Source organism: Haliaeetus albicilla, chromosome 8 (genome assembly GCF_947461875.1).
Source record: "Haliaeetus albicilla chromosome 8, bHalAlb1.1, whole genome shotgun sequence".
NCBI classification, from domain to species: domain Eukaryota; kingdom Metazoa; phylum Chordata; class Aves; order Accipitriformes; family Accipitridae; genus Haliaeetus; species Haliaeetus albicilla.
Window position 1 is genome coordinate 16,879,604 of NC_091490.1, and position 18,429 is coordinate 16,898,032.

The window sequence follows — 18,429 nt, forward strand, 5'->3', positions numbered from 1 at the left end:
CTTAAAAATAAACTGATACTCTGTTAACAAAATTTTTCAACTAAATTCCCTCCTCAGGGAGACCCCACAGATTTACATCGCGTAGTAGAGAGCAGACTTCAATTTCAGGCACAGTTAAGTTTATCATTAAATTATTTGCAAGGTCATTCATTTGTAGTACTTCTCATTCACAAAAAAAATACTATATGGAACTGAATTATAAAAAGGATCTACAACATATTGGGAAGCAACAAAGCAACTCACGCTAGCACACACCTACAGTAAGTAATTCCTTTATAGGTCTGGATACATTTTTCATGTTGTAGCCTGAGTCATCCACATCCCTCAGAGAACATGAAATTCACAATGAAGAATGCCACGCATTCTTGAGGAAGTGTTATCAGATTGTAATTTCTTGTTCTTTCTGAAGTTGTGAAACTCTCCTGAGCTTCCAAGTTCACATCTACCTCCATAAAAGGTTAATGTGTTTTTCTGGGGAAAAATCCTTGCACCTTTACTTCACCGGATGTATTTTTATTACTGTGCTTACCATGGTTGACCTTCCTATTTATATTTTTGTTTCTGTTATGTTGCCAAGATGTATTTTATTACGCTTTCCTTGATGTTGCAGACATCTAGCAGCAGGTGCCATGCCTGCACGCAGTGCAACTCTTCTCCCTGGTAACCAGAGCCAGCAGACTCATCCTCTACCTGCAGCTTCTCTCTTCTTGCCCACATAATCTTTTTAAGTCTCAGTTAAGGAAACATATTTATTAAATATGCACTAAAATACACGTATCAGTAGAGGAAAAGCCACCACACCTGGATTTCACTCAGCTCCCAAACAGTTGTGCTTTCTCCAGTCCTTGTTAGAAACAGAATCCCAATATTGTAGGTTTTCTGTAGGAACAGCTCATTCATCAGAAATATATTGTGAATCACTGTGAAACATTTCCATATGAAATTATGAATGAATTCTTAAGCAGAAGGGTACGGACACATCTCCCATTCATTTGCTTCTGTAAAATGCTGAAGTGAGAACAGCAGCAGCGAGCAGAAATGGAGAACAAGTGGCAGGGCCCTGGCTGTGCCTCAGGAACCAGCTTTGGGGACCCTGGGAGATGATGGCGAGGGCATGTTAGGAGGACTGTTTTCAAGATTAAAAAGCACAGAAATGGTGGCTGAATTAATTCAGAAACAAATGAGAAAAAATGAGTGGGAAAGTGAAATGAGGCAGCACGGGAGTTTGAGTAGCTGTGACAGTGGGAATGGGATCTCAGCTAGCTCGAACACCACCACAAGAAAGCATTTATTAGTAACTGGAGGTTTGACAATACAAGATTACTCTCTTCCTCGGCTCTTAAGGTAAGAAGGAAATCATATCTGCAAGCTTTTATCACTGTTACAACTGTGCCTGCATGTTGAAGTAAAATGTCAAAAACCACTTTCTTGAGAGAGCACCCAGGCACTAATGCCCCAAACCGGCCCCATAGGGAGGCTCTAGATGCAACAGAAATGCACCAATGTGACGCAATCTGGTTATTTTAAAGACCTGTGGGGTTTTCCATACTTGTGTTATGTAAAGTCACTGAGCACATGTGCCTGGCCAGATGGGACTCCACGGCAGAGAAAGAGATAAAAGCAAGGTCCTTTGGTTGTATTTTCTATCAGATACACACCCCAAACATGTATTTTTTTGGAAATGACAAGTTTACAAAGACTATAGCACTCGCACAATGCATTTGCGGAGGGCTGGCTTTCTGCCCACAAACGTTGTATGACCAGCTACATTAAGGGCCAGGCATTTCCCGCATGCCTAGTTTTTCTGGGAATTTTCTTCAGCCCGAAGAGGGTAATTTTCATTGCGCATTCTCTCAGCCCTTAGTCATGCTTTCCTTACGTTGAAGTCATTCGCATAGCCTAAAATGCCTTTTCTATAGTTTTTTTACAGTGTGTCCTCAGACAACTGAGGTAATGGGTAAGCTAAATAATCCTAAATATGAAGCAGCATTATGCATGAAGGAAAAATGCATATGCGTTTAGGGCCTATTATCACTGACAGAGTTAAGATGACCACATGCACTTTTAAAACAGGCCAAGCCTAGTTACAAATTTTCCCCCTCCAAGAGGAAGGCTGCAGTCTGAGTCCTGCTGCCATCCGGGACCTAGTTGCACCCAGATTGCTGCAGGACAGACAGCGACCAAACCCACTGCACCTGCAGCGTGCCTTTGTACCTCCAACACCCCACAAGCAAAACCAAACATACACTGAATGTTCCTCTTGCTAACGCAGCAGTGAACACCACTTAAAAATGCCCGTGTCATGTCCACAGAGGAGCAGAAGTGCAGATTTTTGGGGTCTGATTTTTGTTTTGATTAGCCCCTGCTCCCCTGGCCCCCAACAATTAAAAGAAAAATCAAACCTAAGGCCAAGTCAAATGCATATAACCCTACACCCACAGGATCACTCTCTCAACAGATTTCAGCTACCCTTTCCTAAATCCTTCAAGTCACAGCATTCTTAAAAGAAAACTATTTACTTAAAACTGTTTAAGATTTTTTTTCCATCCCATCTCTTTTCCTTCTTTCCAAGAACATTGAAGTTTGGCCTGTTTTACACTGACGCTTAAGTAGCATTTGGCCTGGGGTACAGAGGAAACTGGAATCTTTTAATCCAAGAGATTGAAAATTGTGAGAAAAGATTAAGCTACATCAAGATTTTACCTACAACGATGAAAATGAAGTATTTTTGTGGTGCAGGGCAACTAACGCTGATGAGAAGACTAACTCAGCGATATGCAGACACATCCCCCCAGGTTAGCTGGGAGTTTGGAAGGACAGCACGCTTCTGTTCTGCTTGGAGGAAGGATGACTTGTCTGGGAGCAACTTCAGGCTTATGCCCTTACACACTTAAGGCAAAAGATGAGGGCAGGCACCTGGCCAGTACATTGCCATCTGGAGGGAGGACTGAGAGAGAAAGGTAAATTATTGCTTGCTACCTGGAAAACACTGCTGATTACCAAACCTGCCATTTTTTAATGCTTGAGGAACTGGAGGAGCTTCTTTTTTAGCGCTGCATGATGAGGGTCTCCAGCCCCATGTGAGAGATGATGATATCCCACTTCTGGATCCTAAGACAGGGACTGGAGGTGACTGAGGTTTGGTGTGTGGTTCCCAGGAACCTTAACTCAGCTGTCATACAGACCAATACCACCTATAGCACTGCCCCAGGAGTCTGTCCAGTTTGCTTTTGAACCTGTAGCAAGGTAGCTTCAGAGTTCAGACACATACTGTGTGAGGAAGCGTTTCTTTTCCTTTTTTTTTGAACTTGCCCCTTGCCTTTAGAGCTCCCCTGATTCTCGCACTAGAAGAGACAGCGAACAATTGATCCCCAGTCGCCTTTTCCACATCATTCCTGATTTTATAGGCACCTATGATCCCATCTCAGTTGCCTCCTTTTCAGGTTACATTCATAGTGTGCTTAGTTTGCCTCCTTAGACAAGCTGTTCCAGGTGCATCCTTACTACACTTTTCTGAATCTTTCCAGTTCTACTCTACCTTTTTTGGAACGAAGGGATCGTGCATGCAAAATACACACAACAGCCAACATGCAGACGCACCACAGCTTTAATCAGTGGCATAATTATTTTTTCCATTTGGTTTTCAGCTGAGCTGGCAATTTCAACAAGCCCAGGATCTTAGTTCTGTGGTAATGATCAGTCAGAACACATTATTTCGTATGTGATATTCACGTTATTAATCTCCCTGTCCCTGCTGCACATCACTTTACACTTATCTACACTGAATTTCATTCATTGTTTTATTGCCCTGCCTCTGTCTATTAATTTCCTTCCTCGCTTCTTCATATTTGGAGAAACAACTGGCACTGCAGAGAGAAGGCAGCAGCCTTAGGGTTCAACACAAGAAAGTGCAGGACAGAGTAAGGCTGGCGAGCTATGCCATTGTGCTACATGCCTGGGTGCAGGGACACAGCCTGGCATACAAACCACGCTACTCAACAGCTTCTCAGAGTTTCCTTGAAATGCAGCAGTGCCCACAGTGACCATAGACAGTTGGCCAGGCTGACCAGAGGAGACAGAAGAGCAGAGCTGGAAAAGCCAGCGATCTTGCTTGAATGACAAGATCTATCAGGAGTGTCATTCCCGAAATGCAGACAGGCGGAAGAGACAACAGCAGGGTAGACTCAGTAAGAGGAGGACAAGACAGCCACTTTGAGCAGCATAAATCACAGTAGAGTGATGTAAGGCTTCTTGTCAGGTACTGAAAAGTCTGCTAGAGATACAGGATAGGGTAGCATAGACCCTATGGATGCAAACTGCCTTTGAGATCTGTTTGAAACCAGCAATGCTCCAGGCTGCGATGGTCAATACGCCAAATTCCTTAGCCCATACACAGCCAGAGTGTTACTTTAATTTCCACCTACCACCCATGCTCTCAGCAGCTGGGCTTTGGGCTTCTCCTCCCTGCTGCATCCTCTCAGTCATGTTTTCCAGAAGGCAGAGTTCTTTAAGCAACCTCTCCCACCCTGCTCCTCGGCTTTTCCTGGCACAGGACACCTTTTGCATCACCGCAGATGTGACGGGTACCACATGCCGTTCATGTGCACACCTTTGCTGCTCTGCCCCTCCAAACCACCTTGCGTCACGGTCACGCTGTCACCTGCCTGCCAGCTCTGCCCAAGGACCGCTGCAAAGGGAAACCATGACCTGAGGAGGGGAAAAGGAAGCAGCTTACGTGCGTTGTTACTCTCAGTCAAGAAGGCGAGAGGATGAACATCCTGTCTTTTGGAACAGGAACCCAGGGAGAGAATACTCAGAGGAAAAAAAAATGCAGCAAAGGAATAGAAACATGAGTCCCCATTTACGCAAGTCAAATGACATCTCAGTCAGCCTCTCACCCAGATCCCATGGCTGACAGCCTTAATGGTGACGACAAATATGTATTGAAAGGGACACTTTCCTCACCCTTTAAAAAAAAAAAAAGTAGACTAATACAACAGTCTCTATTCTATAAACATATACTGTTGAGTCTGTATCTTCCAAAAGACTAGATTCTTCTGCATATATGGAACTGAACAGCACTGGCACTCCATGTTTATTACAACATCTAACTTTAATTAAAAGAAACCCACAACTAGTTGTGTTTTTATAGTAGCAGGTCATCTGGTACTCAGTGAAGACCTGAGTCTTCTGAGATTCTGTACGCCCCTAATTCATAAAGTAACAGAAAATCAGAAGGAGCTAAAGGAAAGTGCACAGAATTTTTTTAAATTGACCGATTTTCCTATCTATAAGGCTGAGAGCAGCAAAGTCTTATTTTTTAATTTTTATTTTTAGGGGCAAGTTGTCAACTGTTCTCTGGATTTCACTAACCTTTCTTTGTTGCTGCATTACAGAAAAGTCAGCATTCATCTGCACTTTCTGCTAATTCCCTACCTGATGTCATCCTCCTTGGGTTATTAATATTAGTAATCATTTCCACAGCAACCCATTGTGATATCGTAAATAGAGAATTATGACTTCATGTGGGGAATAAGCAGAGGCACAAATGATGAATTCTTAAAGAAGAAGAGATAATGTTTTCATGCAAACTTGTGCATTACTAGGAAAGACAGACACTATACAGACAATAGGAGCAGGAGATTTAGCTGAGCCTGTTCATGCTGCCTGGGCGTATGGGCTGCTTTCTAAGAACACCAGATATATGTTTTTCCTTAGGTGCCCATTCTGGAGGTGCTTCTATGGCAGAGTTGGGAACCCCTCAGCTTTATGCAGGCACTATAACCTTGCTCTCATGCAGGGAAACATTACTCGGCTTTTTAAAGCTGGCACACTGCAGAGACTTCAATTATACAAGCTGGAATACGAACAAAAGGCATTTAATCACATGAATGGGGGCAACTGCCAATGCTAGAACAACTCCTTGCACCCAAGTCTTTAAAAGCACTGCTCTGATCATAGCTTTGGATACAGACCAAGTGCCTAGTTGCCCAAAAGAGACTCCTTTCTATTTTATCCTTAAGATGTGGTTTCGATAAGCCTCCCTTGACCTCTGTCAAAACAGCTGCATTTGCAATAGTGTCCTTCAGGGAATAATTTAGGGGATGAATGAGCAGCTCCACACCCAACAGAAGATATTGAATGGGAGAGTCAAGAAGAAGGCAGAGCAATCATGTCCAACCTTTTATCGAAAGCAGAAAAAAAAAGCTATTTGCTGAAGTCATGGTATTGCACTACTGTACATATTCTGATACACTCCTGACCGTAATGAAATTCCATTGACTAATGAGGTCGAAGCCTGGGATACCAAGGACGAGCTCAGAAGTGCAGATGTCGCCACCGCTCCAGGTCCTGCTGGGCAGGTCTGTCCAGGGGACATGAGGGGTTACAAGCTCAGCTGCGCTACCCGTTCTGCCTCGCAGCCCACCTGGCAATGCCCCTCAGCCCTGACATCTGCCACGGCCACGCTGCCTCTGTAATTAGCATCCATTCCTCTGAAACGACCAACTGAAACCCCAGACGTTTCACATGCAACTCCATTATCCCAGATCTCGGAGGGAATACCCCAGACACAGCTGGCCACAGGGACCAAGATCAGGCCTTAGGGTGGGATGAGTGCTCTCCGCGTCACAGCCCTCAGCCCTAGGCACCATGCCGGGTTTCCTACCTTCCTTCTAGGTCCTCTGCTCCCTTCTGAAATCCATCAGCAATCACCAGGCATCCAGCATTACACCAGAGCAGCAAGTTCATACCAGTCCCGTGGGGAGACCCTGGGGCTAGTCCTTTGGAGACTGCCCAACACCAGAGCCTACCCAAAGGACAACCTCATTTCCCAACGGCTGAGAGAGCAAGTTCATTAGCAGGCACTTGCTACAAATACAATATGTACTGCTTGCAAGGGAATAGTTGAGCTTGCCAAAGCTATGAACGTGTAACCCTCAGATCCTTTGGGATTGCTACCGAGTTATCCAGAAGGTGGCAGAGAATGGTTTGACCATAGACAAAGCTGCTTAAACCAAGGACTGTGTCCACTGTGATCTGCCACTGTCCAAGTCTTCGCTCATCACAGAAAGCAGAGGGGATTTGTGCTCTGTACCAACCAACACAAACGGCCAAAGGACAGAAAGGCGGCTTTTCAGGATTTAGTATAGAGTGAAAGAGTACAGAAAGGCGTGTATAACAGCTGCTGCGTCACGGTTCTCATCATCATCTTGCTTAGCGTTTGCCTTTGCTGCTGGAACCTGAACTGGATTACGTACTGGGCCAGTTCCTGCTCTTCTGCTGTCCCAGCAAGACCCCAGGGCTGTGTCTCTCATTGAGGAAAACGTGGTGCAGAGCGTTTGCCCGCAGCGCTGCCCTGTCACCTCCCTGTGCCAGGACCAGCACTGTCACAGCCCAAATTCATCCTCATTCACGCTCACGGTAGAGGTCAGTGACTCCAACAGCGCAGGATCAGAGCCCAAAGGTGACATGTTTGGAGGAAATCCTGGCCTCACTGAGGGAACAGAAAAATAATCCAGGCTTTACTGGGTCAACAGCCACGGCCAATGTTCAACTACGGAATTACGTGTACAGAATTATGAATGGGTTTAACTACAAGAAGGAATTGAATGCATGCTGAAAACAACAGAGGGAAGTCAAAGTTTCAGATGTGATAGCCACTACAGGCCCTGGTACTTTCTGCAGTTAATTTGCCTGTCTCTTTCACGCAGTTTCCTCAAGTGGCAATTTTCAGTTGCAGCCCAAATAAATATTTTATACTTGCCAGAGCCTGAAGAGGATTTAATGGTTAAAACGTCACTTCTGATTTATTACCTGCTTCTAGCATGTCATCTATAATCCTAAACTCTGTGCACTCATCTCCTAGCTCACTTGCAGCGCTCTACAATACACACGCTGCACTAAACTCATGATCAGTTGCACTCTGCCATATGTGAGCACCAGACGCAATTTCTTTTTCTATTTTTAAAGTATTGTAAGGATACATGATTTGCACCAGTAAGAACAATCAAGAAAAATGTCTTTTTCAAACAAGATTGTTAGTAGGAAGATAAATCCTATTTTAATAGCATAGCATGATACAGCAGTTCACTTGCTGCCTACCAAGACACACTACAGAATGAAAACAACCTAACTACCAGAGATAGTTAAAGACAGCTTAATCATCTTGCTTGTATGATTGCATTTCCAGACATGAAAAATGGCAACAACAAAGGAGAGGTTTAAAATAACAAGCTATCACAATAAAGGAGTGGCATGCTGGGCTGTGCCAGGCAAATGACTTGGTACAAGCTCAGGGGGCTGTACTGCCACACAGACTGCGATGGGTAATGACGGAAGCAGCTGACAGCACTGCTACAGCTCAGTCAATCTGGTGAAATTCAGAGAGCAGCTTTTCTGCTCATTCTATCACTGCCTCATAGAGATCCTCTTGCAACTGCATTTCCACAAGACTGCAAGAAGCTGATTACCAACTGAAATGTTTTTCTTCAGAGGCAAGTGAACCAATACAAAGAAATCACTAAGGTCAAAAAGCAAGAATTCAGATGTTAGAGGAAGCTAGTGATAAGCAGCACTGCCAACTCCATCATTTCCAAGATGGATGCTTTACCTATTTGTTTTCCAATAATTTCTCTGAAGAGATTTAGACTCCTGGAGGAACAGCTAGAGGTTCCCCAGGATGAAAGTGGAGTTGGATCCAATACACTGAGCAAGAAACACTCTGGGTAACTTCATACATTGCTCTGACTGCGATGTGGTTGCCTGATGTAACCTGTCAGCTTGCTAGGAGCATGAGGAGGTGTCATGGGTTGACCCCGGCTGGACGGCAGGTGCCCACCAACGCTGCTCTCTCACTCCCCCTCCTCAGCTGGAGAGGGGAGAGAAAATATAACAAAAGGCTTGTGGGTTGAGATAAGGGCAGGGAGATTATCACTCAGCCAATTACCGTCACGGGCAAAACAGACTCAGCTTGGGGAAAATTAACTCAATTTATTGCCAATCAAACAAGAGCAGGGTAATGAGAAATAAAACCAAATCTTAAAACACCTTCCCCCCACCCCTCTCTTCTTCCTGGGCACAGCTTCACTTCCAAATTCTCTACCTAGCCCCCCACCAGCATCGCAGGGGGACAGGGAATGGGGGTTGCAGTCAGTTTATCACACACTGTCTCTGCCGCTTCATCCTCCTCAGGGGGAGGACTCATCACACTCTTCCCCTGCTCCAGCGTGGGGTCCCTCCCACAGGAGACAGTTCTCCATGAACTTCTCCAACGTGGGTCCTTCCCACGGGCTGCAGTTCTTCACGAACTGCTCCAGCATGGGTCCTTTCCACGGGGTGCAGTCCTTCAGGAGCACACTGCTCCAGCGTGGGTCCCCCACGGGGTCACAAGTCCTGCCAGAAAACCTGCTCCAGCGTGGGCTCCTCTCTCCACAGATCCGCAGGTCCTGCCAGGAGCCTGCTCCAGCGCGGGGTTCCCACGGGGTCACAGCCTCCTTTGGGAACCCACCTGCTCTGGCGTGGGGTCCTCCATGGGCTGCAGGTGGATATCTGCTCCACCGTGGAGCTCCCTGGGCTGCAGGGGGACAGCCTGCCTCACCGTGGTCTTCCCCACGGGCTGCAGGGGAATCTCTGCTCCAGCACCTGGAGCATCTCCTCCCCCTCCTTCTTCACTGACCTTGGGGTCTGCAGGGCTGTTTCTCTTGCATGTTCTCACTCCTCTCTCCAGCTGCAGTTTCTGTTGTGCAGCAACATTTTCCTCTTCTCTAAATCTGTTATCCCAGAGGCCCTACCATCGTCACTGATGGGCTCGGCCTTGGCCAGTGGCAGGTCCATCTCGGAGCTGGCTGGCATTGGATCTGTCGGACATAGGGGAAGCTTCCAGCACCTTCTCACAGAAGCCACCCCTGTAGCCCCCCTCCACTACCAAAACCTTGCCATGCAAACCCAACACAGAAGGGCAAGTGCTACAGCACAAAACTGCTGCCCCGAGCCAGAGTCCCTAACCTCAGCTGGCAGGGTGTGAGCAAGCATGACCACCACACACATGTAAGTGTCTGATGCAGAGAAACACACTGAAAACTGACATAGTTGACTTATTTTTCAAAAAATATCCACCAACAATCAAAGACTGCTAGATTATCTTGTTAATTACCATTTTCTTCTAAAAACGTATCTGCTTTTTACTGTACCTTGATTAATGCTGGTATTTACTTGACGGCTAGTTACCAGCAACATTTAATCAGCTTATCCAAAAAATATTTTTGGCTACAATAGCTAAATTGATGCACTGCAACACGATTAGCCGAGCTGTGCAAAAGGCTTTAATCAAACTGATGAGTTCTCAGATTAGTCCTGGCTCAAGTTCAAATTGCAGCTCTGAGCAATCAGTATTGTACTTGAATTTTGCTCATGTTTATAAACACTCTATACAAGTGTAGCGCTGTCTGGATATCTGCAAACTTCATCAGGCTGCTGCTCACGATGCATTTCGAGTTTGAGCCTGAATATTTGGGATAGTGCACATTTCACAGAGAAAAATGCAGGGCACTTTCCATCCCAGACTAAATCAATCTCACAGCATCAGGAACATCAGACCTTTACAACCAAAACCATTTCTCATAAGTTTCTCAGGGGAGAAGACATAGGTGATAAGCTGGGAATTGTCGTCCCAGAGCTTCACATAGTGATTTCTAATAAGAGAGTAACTTTGACAGCTTGTTCAAATGAATGAGCAAACTTAAAGCCACTCCAAACTATGCGGGAAGTCAACGGACTGTCCTCTTGTTTAAGAGCTCCCCTAAGCTCACATGGAGCAATCAGGCTGCTATCCTATTCCCTTAATTGCTGCCAAGCTGCAAGTCTAAGCTAGCCAGGACTGCACTTTCCTGGCCTCCATAATTCAACCCATGTCCAGCAGGAGAGATTCTGAGATTTGAAATGTTGGTTTTATCTTAGCTGGGGACTGAGACATTTTAAATCTTGAACTGTCACAAGATAAAAAAGGAAAAAAAAAAACAACCCACCAAATCTCTGCCGAGCTCTGATAGTAAAAATGATGCTGCTGGGAAATGAAAAGTCCTAGGATTATGCCCATGAGGAAAATGTGTAAGATCCGAAAAGCAAATGTGCAATGAAATATCGCAGCATGGCAGTAAGGACAAGAAGTCTCTCAGGCCTCCATCTTGCAAATATTTAAGGAAGGATGTTTTAAAGTAATAAAAATCACTAGCTTACTGAAGCCAAGGAGGTGTACAAGCCATGCAGGATGTGTTCCTAAGCTCTTTGGGGGCCAGGGATGTTGATTTCAGAGTTACATGCTATTTCTGTTGTAAATGTTCTGCCTGGAACAGATTCAGATCAGTAGCCTTGGGCACTGATAGTGGTGCTGTTCTTCAAAATAATTCATGCTTTAGAATCAGGGCAAGAGATACAAGTCGGGTTGCATAAGTTGCATTTAAACTGAGTGGATTTCAGAGAGCTTTCTCACTAGTACAGCAGAGCTATCTCCACCACTCCTCATTTATTATAAGGGACACACGGCTGGCTTCCTCCATGCGTTAGTGATCACATTGCATCAAGGAGGCTTCTGCAAAGCCAAAGAGCAAAGCCTGCACTTAGGTTCTTATTTACTGGCAAAAGAATCAATATGATCATAAGGTGAAAATATAGGACTTCCTGCCATCACTGAAAAGTAAATTTTGGTTTAACCTTTGAAGGCAAGTCCTGACAAAAATGTGTAAGACACTTAGCTGTAATGCTTTCAGACATACTCTGACTTACCTGCATCTCAAACCAAAGTGTGCAGAATGGTAGGTCTTAATTTATCAACAGGGACAAACTCCCTCAAGCTTCACTTCAGGTAAAGTCTCAGTTGCACTTTGCTGTTTTGGTGCCCCAGCCAAAGTTTCTGCTGCAAAGCATCAGTGCCTGCAGCTGTGCTACTGTGTGGGAGCAGAGATGCTGATCTCTTGGGTGAGCTGTCTCATTGCCTATATGCGTAATGAGATTCATGGCCTCAGGTGTCTCTGTGCCCACATCTCTGAAAAAGCTTAACTTGGTAGATTTGCTCTGAACACACCCAGCAGGCAGGAAAGCCACTGAACCCAGCGCAAACCACAGCAGCAATAAATATTTCCCATTGAGGATGATGGTGGTAGTACAGCATTGACCTGCTACACAATGGATTACTGGTTTGCAAGTCTGCCAGCAAAGAGAAACCCAGATTCATGAGGCCTCTTAGCCCCAGGGTTCAAATCCACACCTCCCACTTTAAAGGAAAATGTTCAGAGACCCAAATTATCAGCAGGCTGGGGTGAGACTACTCTCCCTTCTTTCTGTTGAAGCCATGCTGTTATGAGACCCTCGTGGGACCAGAGAGGAAAAAGCATTACCAGGAAGGAACGTGACTTTGCAGCCAGATGACAGAGGAAGGAGGGATGGCAAGTCCTGGACTCTAGTCCCTGCAGCTGGAGTTACTGATTTTATCCAGAAAATCTACACTGCAAAATGTGTACACAGGTCATCTTTGCAACAGGGATCAGACCCCTCTCCTTCCTCCTTCATGCCAAAACTTTTACTTCCCCTCTGGCAATTTTAAAAGCCATGTTTCCTTATGGCAACATCTGAAGTATGTATCTCCACTGCTCTGATGATACCTCCTTCCTCCCTCCTACCACCAAATTATCACCTTTTTAGTCAACAAAGCTGTAAATTATAATCTGTATGATCCATTTTTTTTCCTGAAGATAGCTAAAGCTAAATTAACATCACTGTTCTCTTGCCTGATATAAACATTCTTTATGGTTTGCACATACAGGAGACCCTGAGATGTAGTAATTTCCTCTTTCATTGATCTATATCTATTTTAAAATTCCAGCATCCTTGAGCAGAGATTAAAAACAAAAAAAAAGTTTGTTGTTTAGAAAATTTTCTTACGTGCTTTACCTTGAGGGCTTTCTGTGCAGCTTCACTTGATCCAATAGCAATCAAGTTTGGTCCAGCCATGCTGCAAAAGCTCTTCAGATGCAAAGCATCATGAACAGGGACTGTGGAGACAGCATAATCCTGTACAGAAGCAAAGAATGGTTGCTATAAATATTTTTAATTGTCCTGGTTCCATAATTATATTGAGATATTCCATAATTAATTTTACTCTCTGCAAATTAACAATAGCAACATATCCCAGGGCACAGTGTCAACTGTTTAAGTATGACATACCCCTCTGGACCAGCTTGTCTTGTCTGGTGCACTGGGGTAAAATCCAGAACATGTTTCAAATATTACTATTGTTGCAACTGTAAAGAAATACATTAAAACATGTAATTAAACAGTATGTACATAAAACCTCTCCAGGGACCAGCAATAAGAACACATTGCCGATACATGAGAACATTAAGGATGTGAGTGTCGATTTGCTCTCAAATAATAACAGCCTCCCACTATCCAAGTTACTTTTATGCAGCGATCTCACATTTCAGATCCAACTTCAGCATCTGTCACTTTGCAGGATGCTCAAACCTTTTCAGTAACTTGTACTTTTTTTTTTAAAAAGTCCTAAATAAAGCACTTGAGTATGACAAATGTCTTAGCCAGTACAATTTTTAAATTGGTTCAGTGGATGAAAGCTTGTATTTCCTGTGGCATGAATGAATCTACAAACCTTAAATGTGTCAGCCAGAATTTCTGCACCACGTTGATTTGTCCGCCTGGAAAGACCCACAAAAAATTCTCTGCCTGGAATGAAAAAATGAAGGGCAAAACAATTACAGCATTTTTTTTTTTTTTAAGCCATCCAAAAAATCACCACATCAGCTCCTTCATCAGAACATACACATTTTAAAAACAGGCCAGCTTTAGAGACATTCTGAAGCAATCTTTCATGGATATCATTTTCTATCTTTCTTTTCCCAACTTGAGTAGTAAAACTGAAAATTCAGCATAGAAGAATGCAACCTGCAATTGCAAGCTCATAATTTAAAGCAATTATCTTCTTCCAGAAGACACATTTCACCAGAAGCATAAATAGCTTCCTCTTCTAAAGCTCCGCAATGGTCACTGAGTCAGGAAAGAGAACAGCTGGGCTGGATTAGTACAGCACTGATTGACCATTTCCCTCTCCCTCCGAGATTTCCTCCGGTCTCAAAGGCAGCTCTGCAGCCACCGGCATCCTCCAGCTCCAGAGAAAATCAGTGCTGGATCTGCACTGCCTTAGAAAGGCCTCCCTTCCCGGTCTGCCTCTTTTGAGGCCCTTCTTTCCCCTTGGTGAACTAAGACAAGCAGCCAGTCTACTGTGATGCGGATCAAAATAAACAGGCTCATTCAGCACAGCCAAGGAGCAAGCGTGCGCGCAGCCAATGTGAGAAAATGCCTAATGGGTTTAACGACATAAAAAACACAGTCAGTATCTTCATCTTTGAAGTCAACCATGCATATAAGTTGTCTAGCACATGACATCTGGCAGGCAACTCCACCACTTTCTCCATAAACTAAAAATGCATTTTTTGCATTTGATTCATTGAAGTAGTGACAATCATCTGCCTCAAGCTTTTACAAGTCCTGAAAATGAGTCTGGTGAATGTAGCTGCTTGTAATAAGAAATATGAAACAACTGCAGGCAGTTGACTACTGAAAGCATTTTTCTTATTGGCACTTTACAAGCTAAAATAAAATTTGTATGCACAGTGCTGCTCTTTGTACTGTGCGTACTGCTACTTCATTTATTCAGGCATTAGGCAGGACAATCGAGGGTTGCATTGAAAATTCATCTCTCAGCTACCTTTGTGACATTTAGTAAACAACTGATTTAACAAACCGCATGAATGACATTTTATTATGCAGACGACAGATAACATGGTCTTCAAGGCACTCAGAATATGTAAACAGCAAATTCACTACCACTATACCTGTAAATAAGACGTCTCCACCATCTAAGGTTGCGTTTTCATCTATCATCTCTACTATATTGAGGTTGAGACTTTCTAGTACTCTCTTCACGGCTTCAACCTGTTTAAAAGAAAGTTGTTTAGAATATATTGTATCATTGAAAAACTTAAAAAAACTACCAGAAATACATATTGTTAGGAAGAATTCAAGTCCTTTAAAGTGCCTTTAACAAGGCAGATGGCAGGGTCCCTTGTGTCCCTGCCCATTGCAGCTCCCCAACTCTCTCCAGAGGCCTTTGTGGTCTGGTGAGGATGGAGTGTCAAGCGGCAGTGATTGGGCTCTTGCCTTTGCACAGGAACCACGCAGCATCTGGGGGAGACAGACGAGGGATCCAAAACGCATGTTAAGTCCAGTCCCTCTGCACAGTAATATCCTCTCTTGCAAATCCTGTCCCTTAGATTTGAGCAGGAAAAAGCACCAGCAGAGGAGTGACATTCTCTCCTTCCGCACTGCTCAGACACAAGATGTGGCTCTACCAGCCGTGGAGGCGGCAGCTCTACCCCAAGCCCCTTGTCAGTTGGGGCGAAAAAGAAAAAATAATCCCCAAATCAGTAAATGTTTATTTTCTTTATGGCTTTGCAATTTTACTGGCACTAGTTGTTGCATTTTTGAGCTACCTTGCTACAGAAGTATTACAAGACCTTTCATGTCTATATGTTGTGCGCTGGCTGCTCGCTGCAGAGAGCTGCACGCGTGGCAGGGAGCCTGGGGCTGCTGACCCCATTTTCTGCTGAAAGGAGCTCATAACAGGAGCAGGGAATGCAGCTTCAGCAGTTTCCTCTTTCCCAGTGAGGGCTGCTGAGGATGCCTAGAGCAGAACCTGTTTCTATAGAGGCCATCCATAAGAGGGGCTAATGCTTGCTATGTTCAAGCACCATTGTCTTGGTGCCTTGTAAGCCAAAAGACGCACCTACGCGCAACCAAGCGCCGACCAAAAGCTTACAACTACAGCTGGCAGAATGTCAGTATAAATACGAGCTTATCCACAGAAACCCGTGAACCTGATCCCACACACCAGCACCTTTGTTTTCAGTGAAACCTCCTCACTATGGTTAACCAGAGGTGCCCGGCAAGCATTAACAAACGTGGAAGATGTAGTGAAGACCTGTTAGACAGCTCTGATTTTTGCATGTCCCACAGGTCATTTATCTATTTAATGTGATAAATTAAGCATTTCCAGAAGAAACACAGGAAGCTAAAGCAGGTGACAGGGTACTTGTCTTCCAGCACCATATACCAACAGAAGCAACTCTAGCAGCCCTACTCTTGGGCTTTGCCAAACTATACCTGCCACGGCAGGGAAAGGAGACATGATGGTGGCTGGTCCTTCACCCTCGCTGCAGCAGCCTCAGAGCAATAGCAGCACATACTTTGGCTGTCATACCTTCTTAAGAGCGGTGCTGGCTTCAGGGAATAAGGGAGGGGGCAGATGTGATCCACTTAAGCCCCTTTTTCCTGCTAATTTTCCATGACTTAGCTATGTGGCATTTGTGAGTGATCCCATTAACCCCGAAGCACAGGTCCAAAAAGACAAGAGCAGGTCTCCATGGGCTGCCAGGACAGGTGATGTAGGTCTATAACATCTTATCAAAGATGGATCTGCTCTCTGGATGTTCATCTTTCTCTCTAGCACAGCCTTGCCCTCCAGTTACTTTACAGAAAAAACCTTGGACAAGCCCACTGTTAAAGTAGGTGCCTCAGTTTAAAGTTGAATGGGACAAAGGCAGGTCTTTGTGCCACCTGGAGAATGCTGATGGGTTACACTGCAACGCAGAACTGTATCCGGGAACTTCCCAAGATGAAGGGACTTGTCCTCCCCACACAAAATCCCATCTAAGGCTTTGGCATGCAGACTGGAGCAAGCCTGCAGCGTGCCCTTTACAATTATTAACACTTTTTGCTCCTCTGTCTCTCACTTGATGCTAAAATGACTTCAGGCTGAAACTTGGCACTCAATGAGTCTCCAGGCTTAGTAGTAAGGCTTCATCTTTCTTAGTCTTGTTGCTCTATCTCCAGTGATCTTTAAAATTAGGTTTATAAGGAGGACTGGACCCATGTGGTATTTTAAAAATAAATGGGAAACAGCTGAGTTAATATTGGAAAACTGACTGTCGTACAAACACAGGAACATTTCATAACTTCCGCGTGCTGATAGCTGAATGATTTCTTTTGCCTGTGAAGCCCAGTGGGTTTTACTGTGCAGGTGCTACGTGCTTAAGAGCCATAAGACCCCAAGGAAGAAAACAATTGCTTAATATGGAGTAATAGAGTTGTGGCATTATATAAGAAAGTTCCCAATCCAAGAACACATAGACTCACTGTTTTGTGCCGACATGAAGCAGACAAGCAAACTGACGACAGGGACACCCTGACACACGAGTACACCAGCCACCGGCAGTTGGAATAAATAAATATACCCATCAGATGGGGTTATTTAAGGCAGAAGGCCAAACCACAGGAAAAAACAGGATCACCCAGCCTGTTGTGTGGTCACCTATCTCCAGTTAACCCACCACCTCCAGCAGCTTCCAAAACCAAAACACCAAGAAGAGAAAGCCCTTTCAGGAGATGCGCTCCCAGCAGAAGCTGTCTGGGCTTGCAGAGGAAGCCAAGCGAGCGGCTGCCCTCACCAAGCACCCGCTCCCCATGCCACTCCTGTCCTCCTCCCTGATACCATGTCCCCACCAGTCTGGAGCATCAGCAGAGCTGTGGATGTTACTGTGGCAGAGGACCACCCTACCTGCTTTCTATGGGGAGAGCCAAAAGCAAAAGCTTCTCTGGACCACAGAAGAACATCTGAGAAAGTAAAAAGGTGTAAAAGCCGGACAGACTGCAGAGAAGACATGAAGGTGCCTCGTGTTATAAGGCTACCTGCAGACCTAGCGGGACTGGGAACTGTGCAACAAGCATCACAAGCAAGCTAGGCATGCTGGCTGGAAAATTTGTGTCTGTTAATGGCTTAATAAATTTAATGGTCAGAAAGAGGCAGATTATTGAGGGGAAAAGAAAAGCAGCATGCAACTTGGCTACGTGCGGGAAGTTGGAGGGAATACAAAAGCCCAAAGATGGATCTGCCTGAGAGAAGATGTGCCTGAGACCAGAGCAAACAAGCACCAGTCACTGAGGCCGGTATGGGCTTCCTCTAGCAGGTGGGAAACCTACTTTTTACCTGAGCATTGCAACCATGCAAAATGCTTGCACCGTCCTGAGACATGACTTCAACGCAGTCAGCAAAGGTGCCGCAGAGCTTCCCAGGGAGAGGCAGGCAGGGAGGCGGCAGCCAGAATGGCCAATTAATAACACTTGCGCTAGAGTACCAATTAAGTAAAGTGCCTAGCTAATGAGAATAGTGGAAGGTAAATGCTGACTTTGGATTTGTGATTTTAGTCATATATATGTTTTAATCACCAGCTGCTGATTACCATTTAACTACCAGGCTACGTCAGAGATGCCTTGAACTGTTTCTTTATTTAACTTACAAGGGTT

At 44.8% G+C, this 18,429-nt stretch overlaps 1 protein-coding gene across 1 annotated transcript in view; it reads right to left on the bottom strand.

Annotated features, from left to right (window-relative positions):
* DDAH1 (dimethylarginine dimethylaminohydrolase 1) overlaps positions 1–18,429 on the bottom strand; it is a 66,056-nt gene that overhangs the window by 6,243 nt on the left and 41,384 nt on the right. The window contains exons 2-4 of the mRNA XM_069789129.1: positions 14,904–15,003; positions 13,661–13,734; positions 12,946–13,065 (exon numbers count right to left, since the gene is read on the bottom strand). Coding sequence (XP_069645230.1) covers positions 12,946–13,065; positions 13,661–13,734; positions 14,904–15,003 — 294 coding nt within the window. The remainder of the gene's footprint in view (positions 1–12,945; positions 13,066–13,660; positions 13,735–14,903; positions 15,004–18,429) is intronic.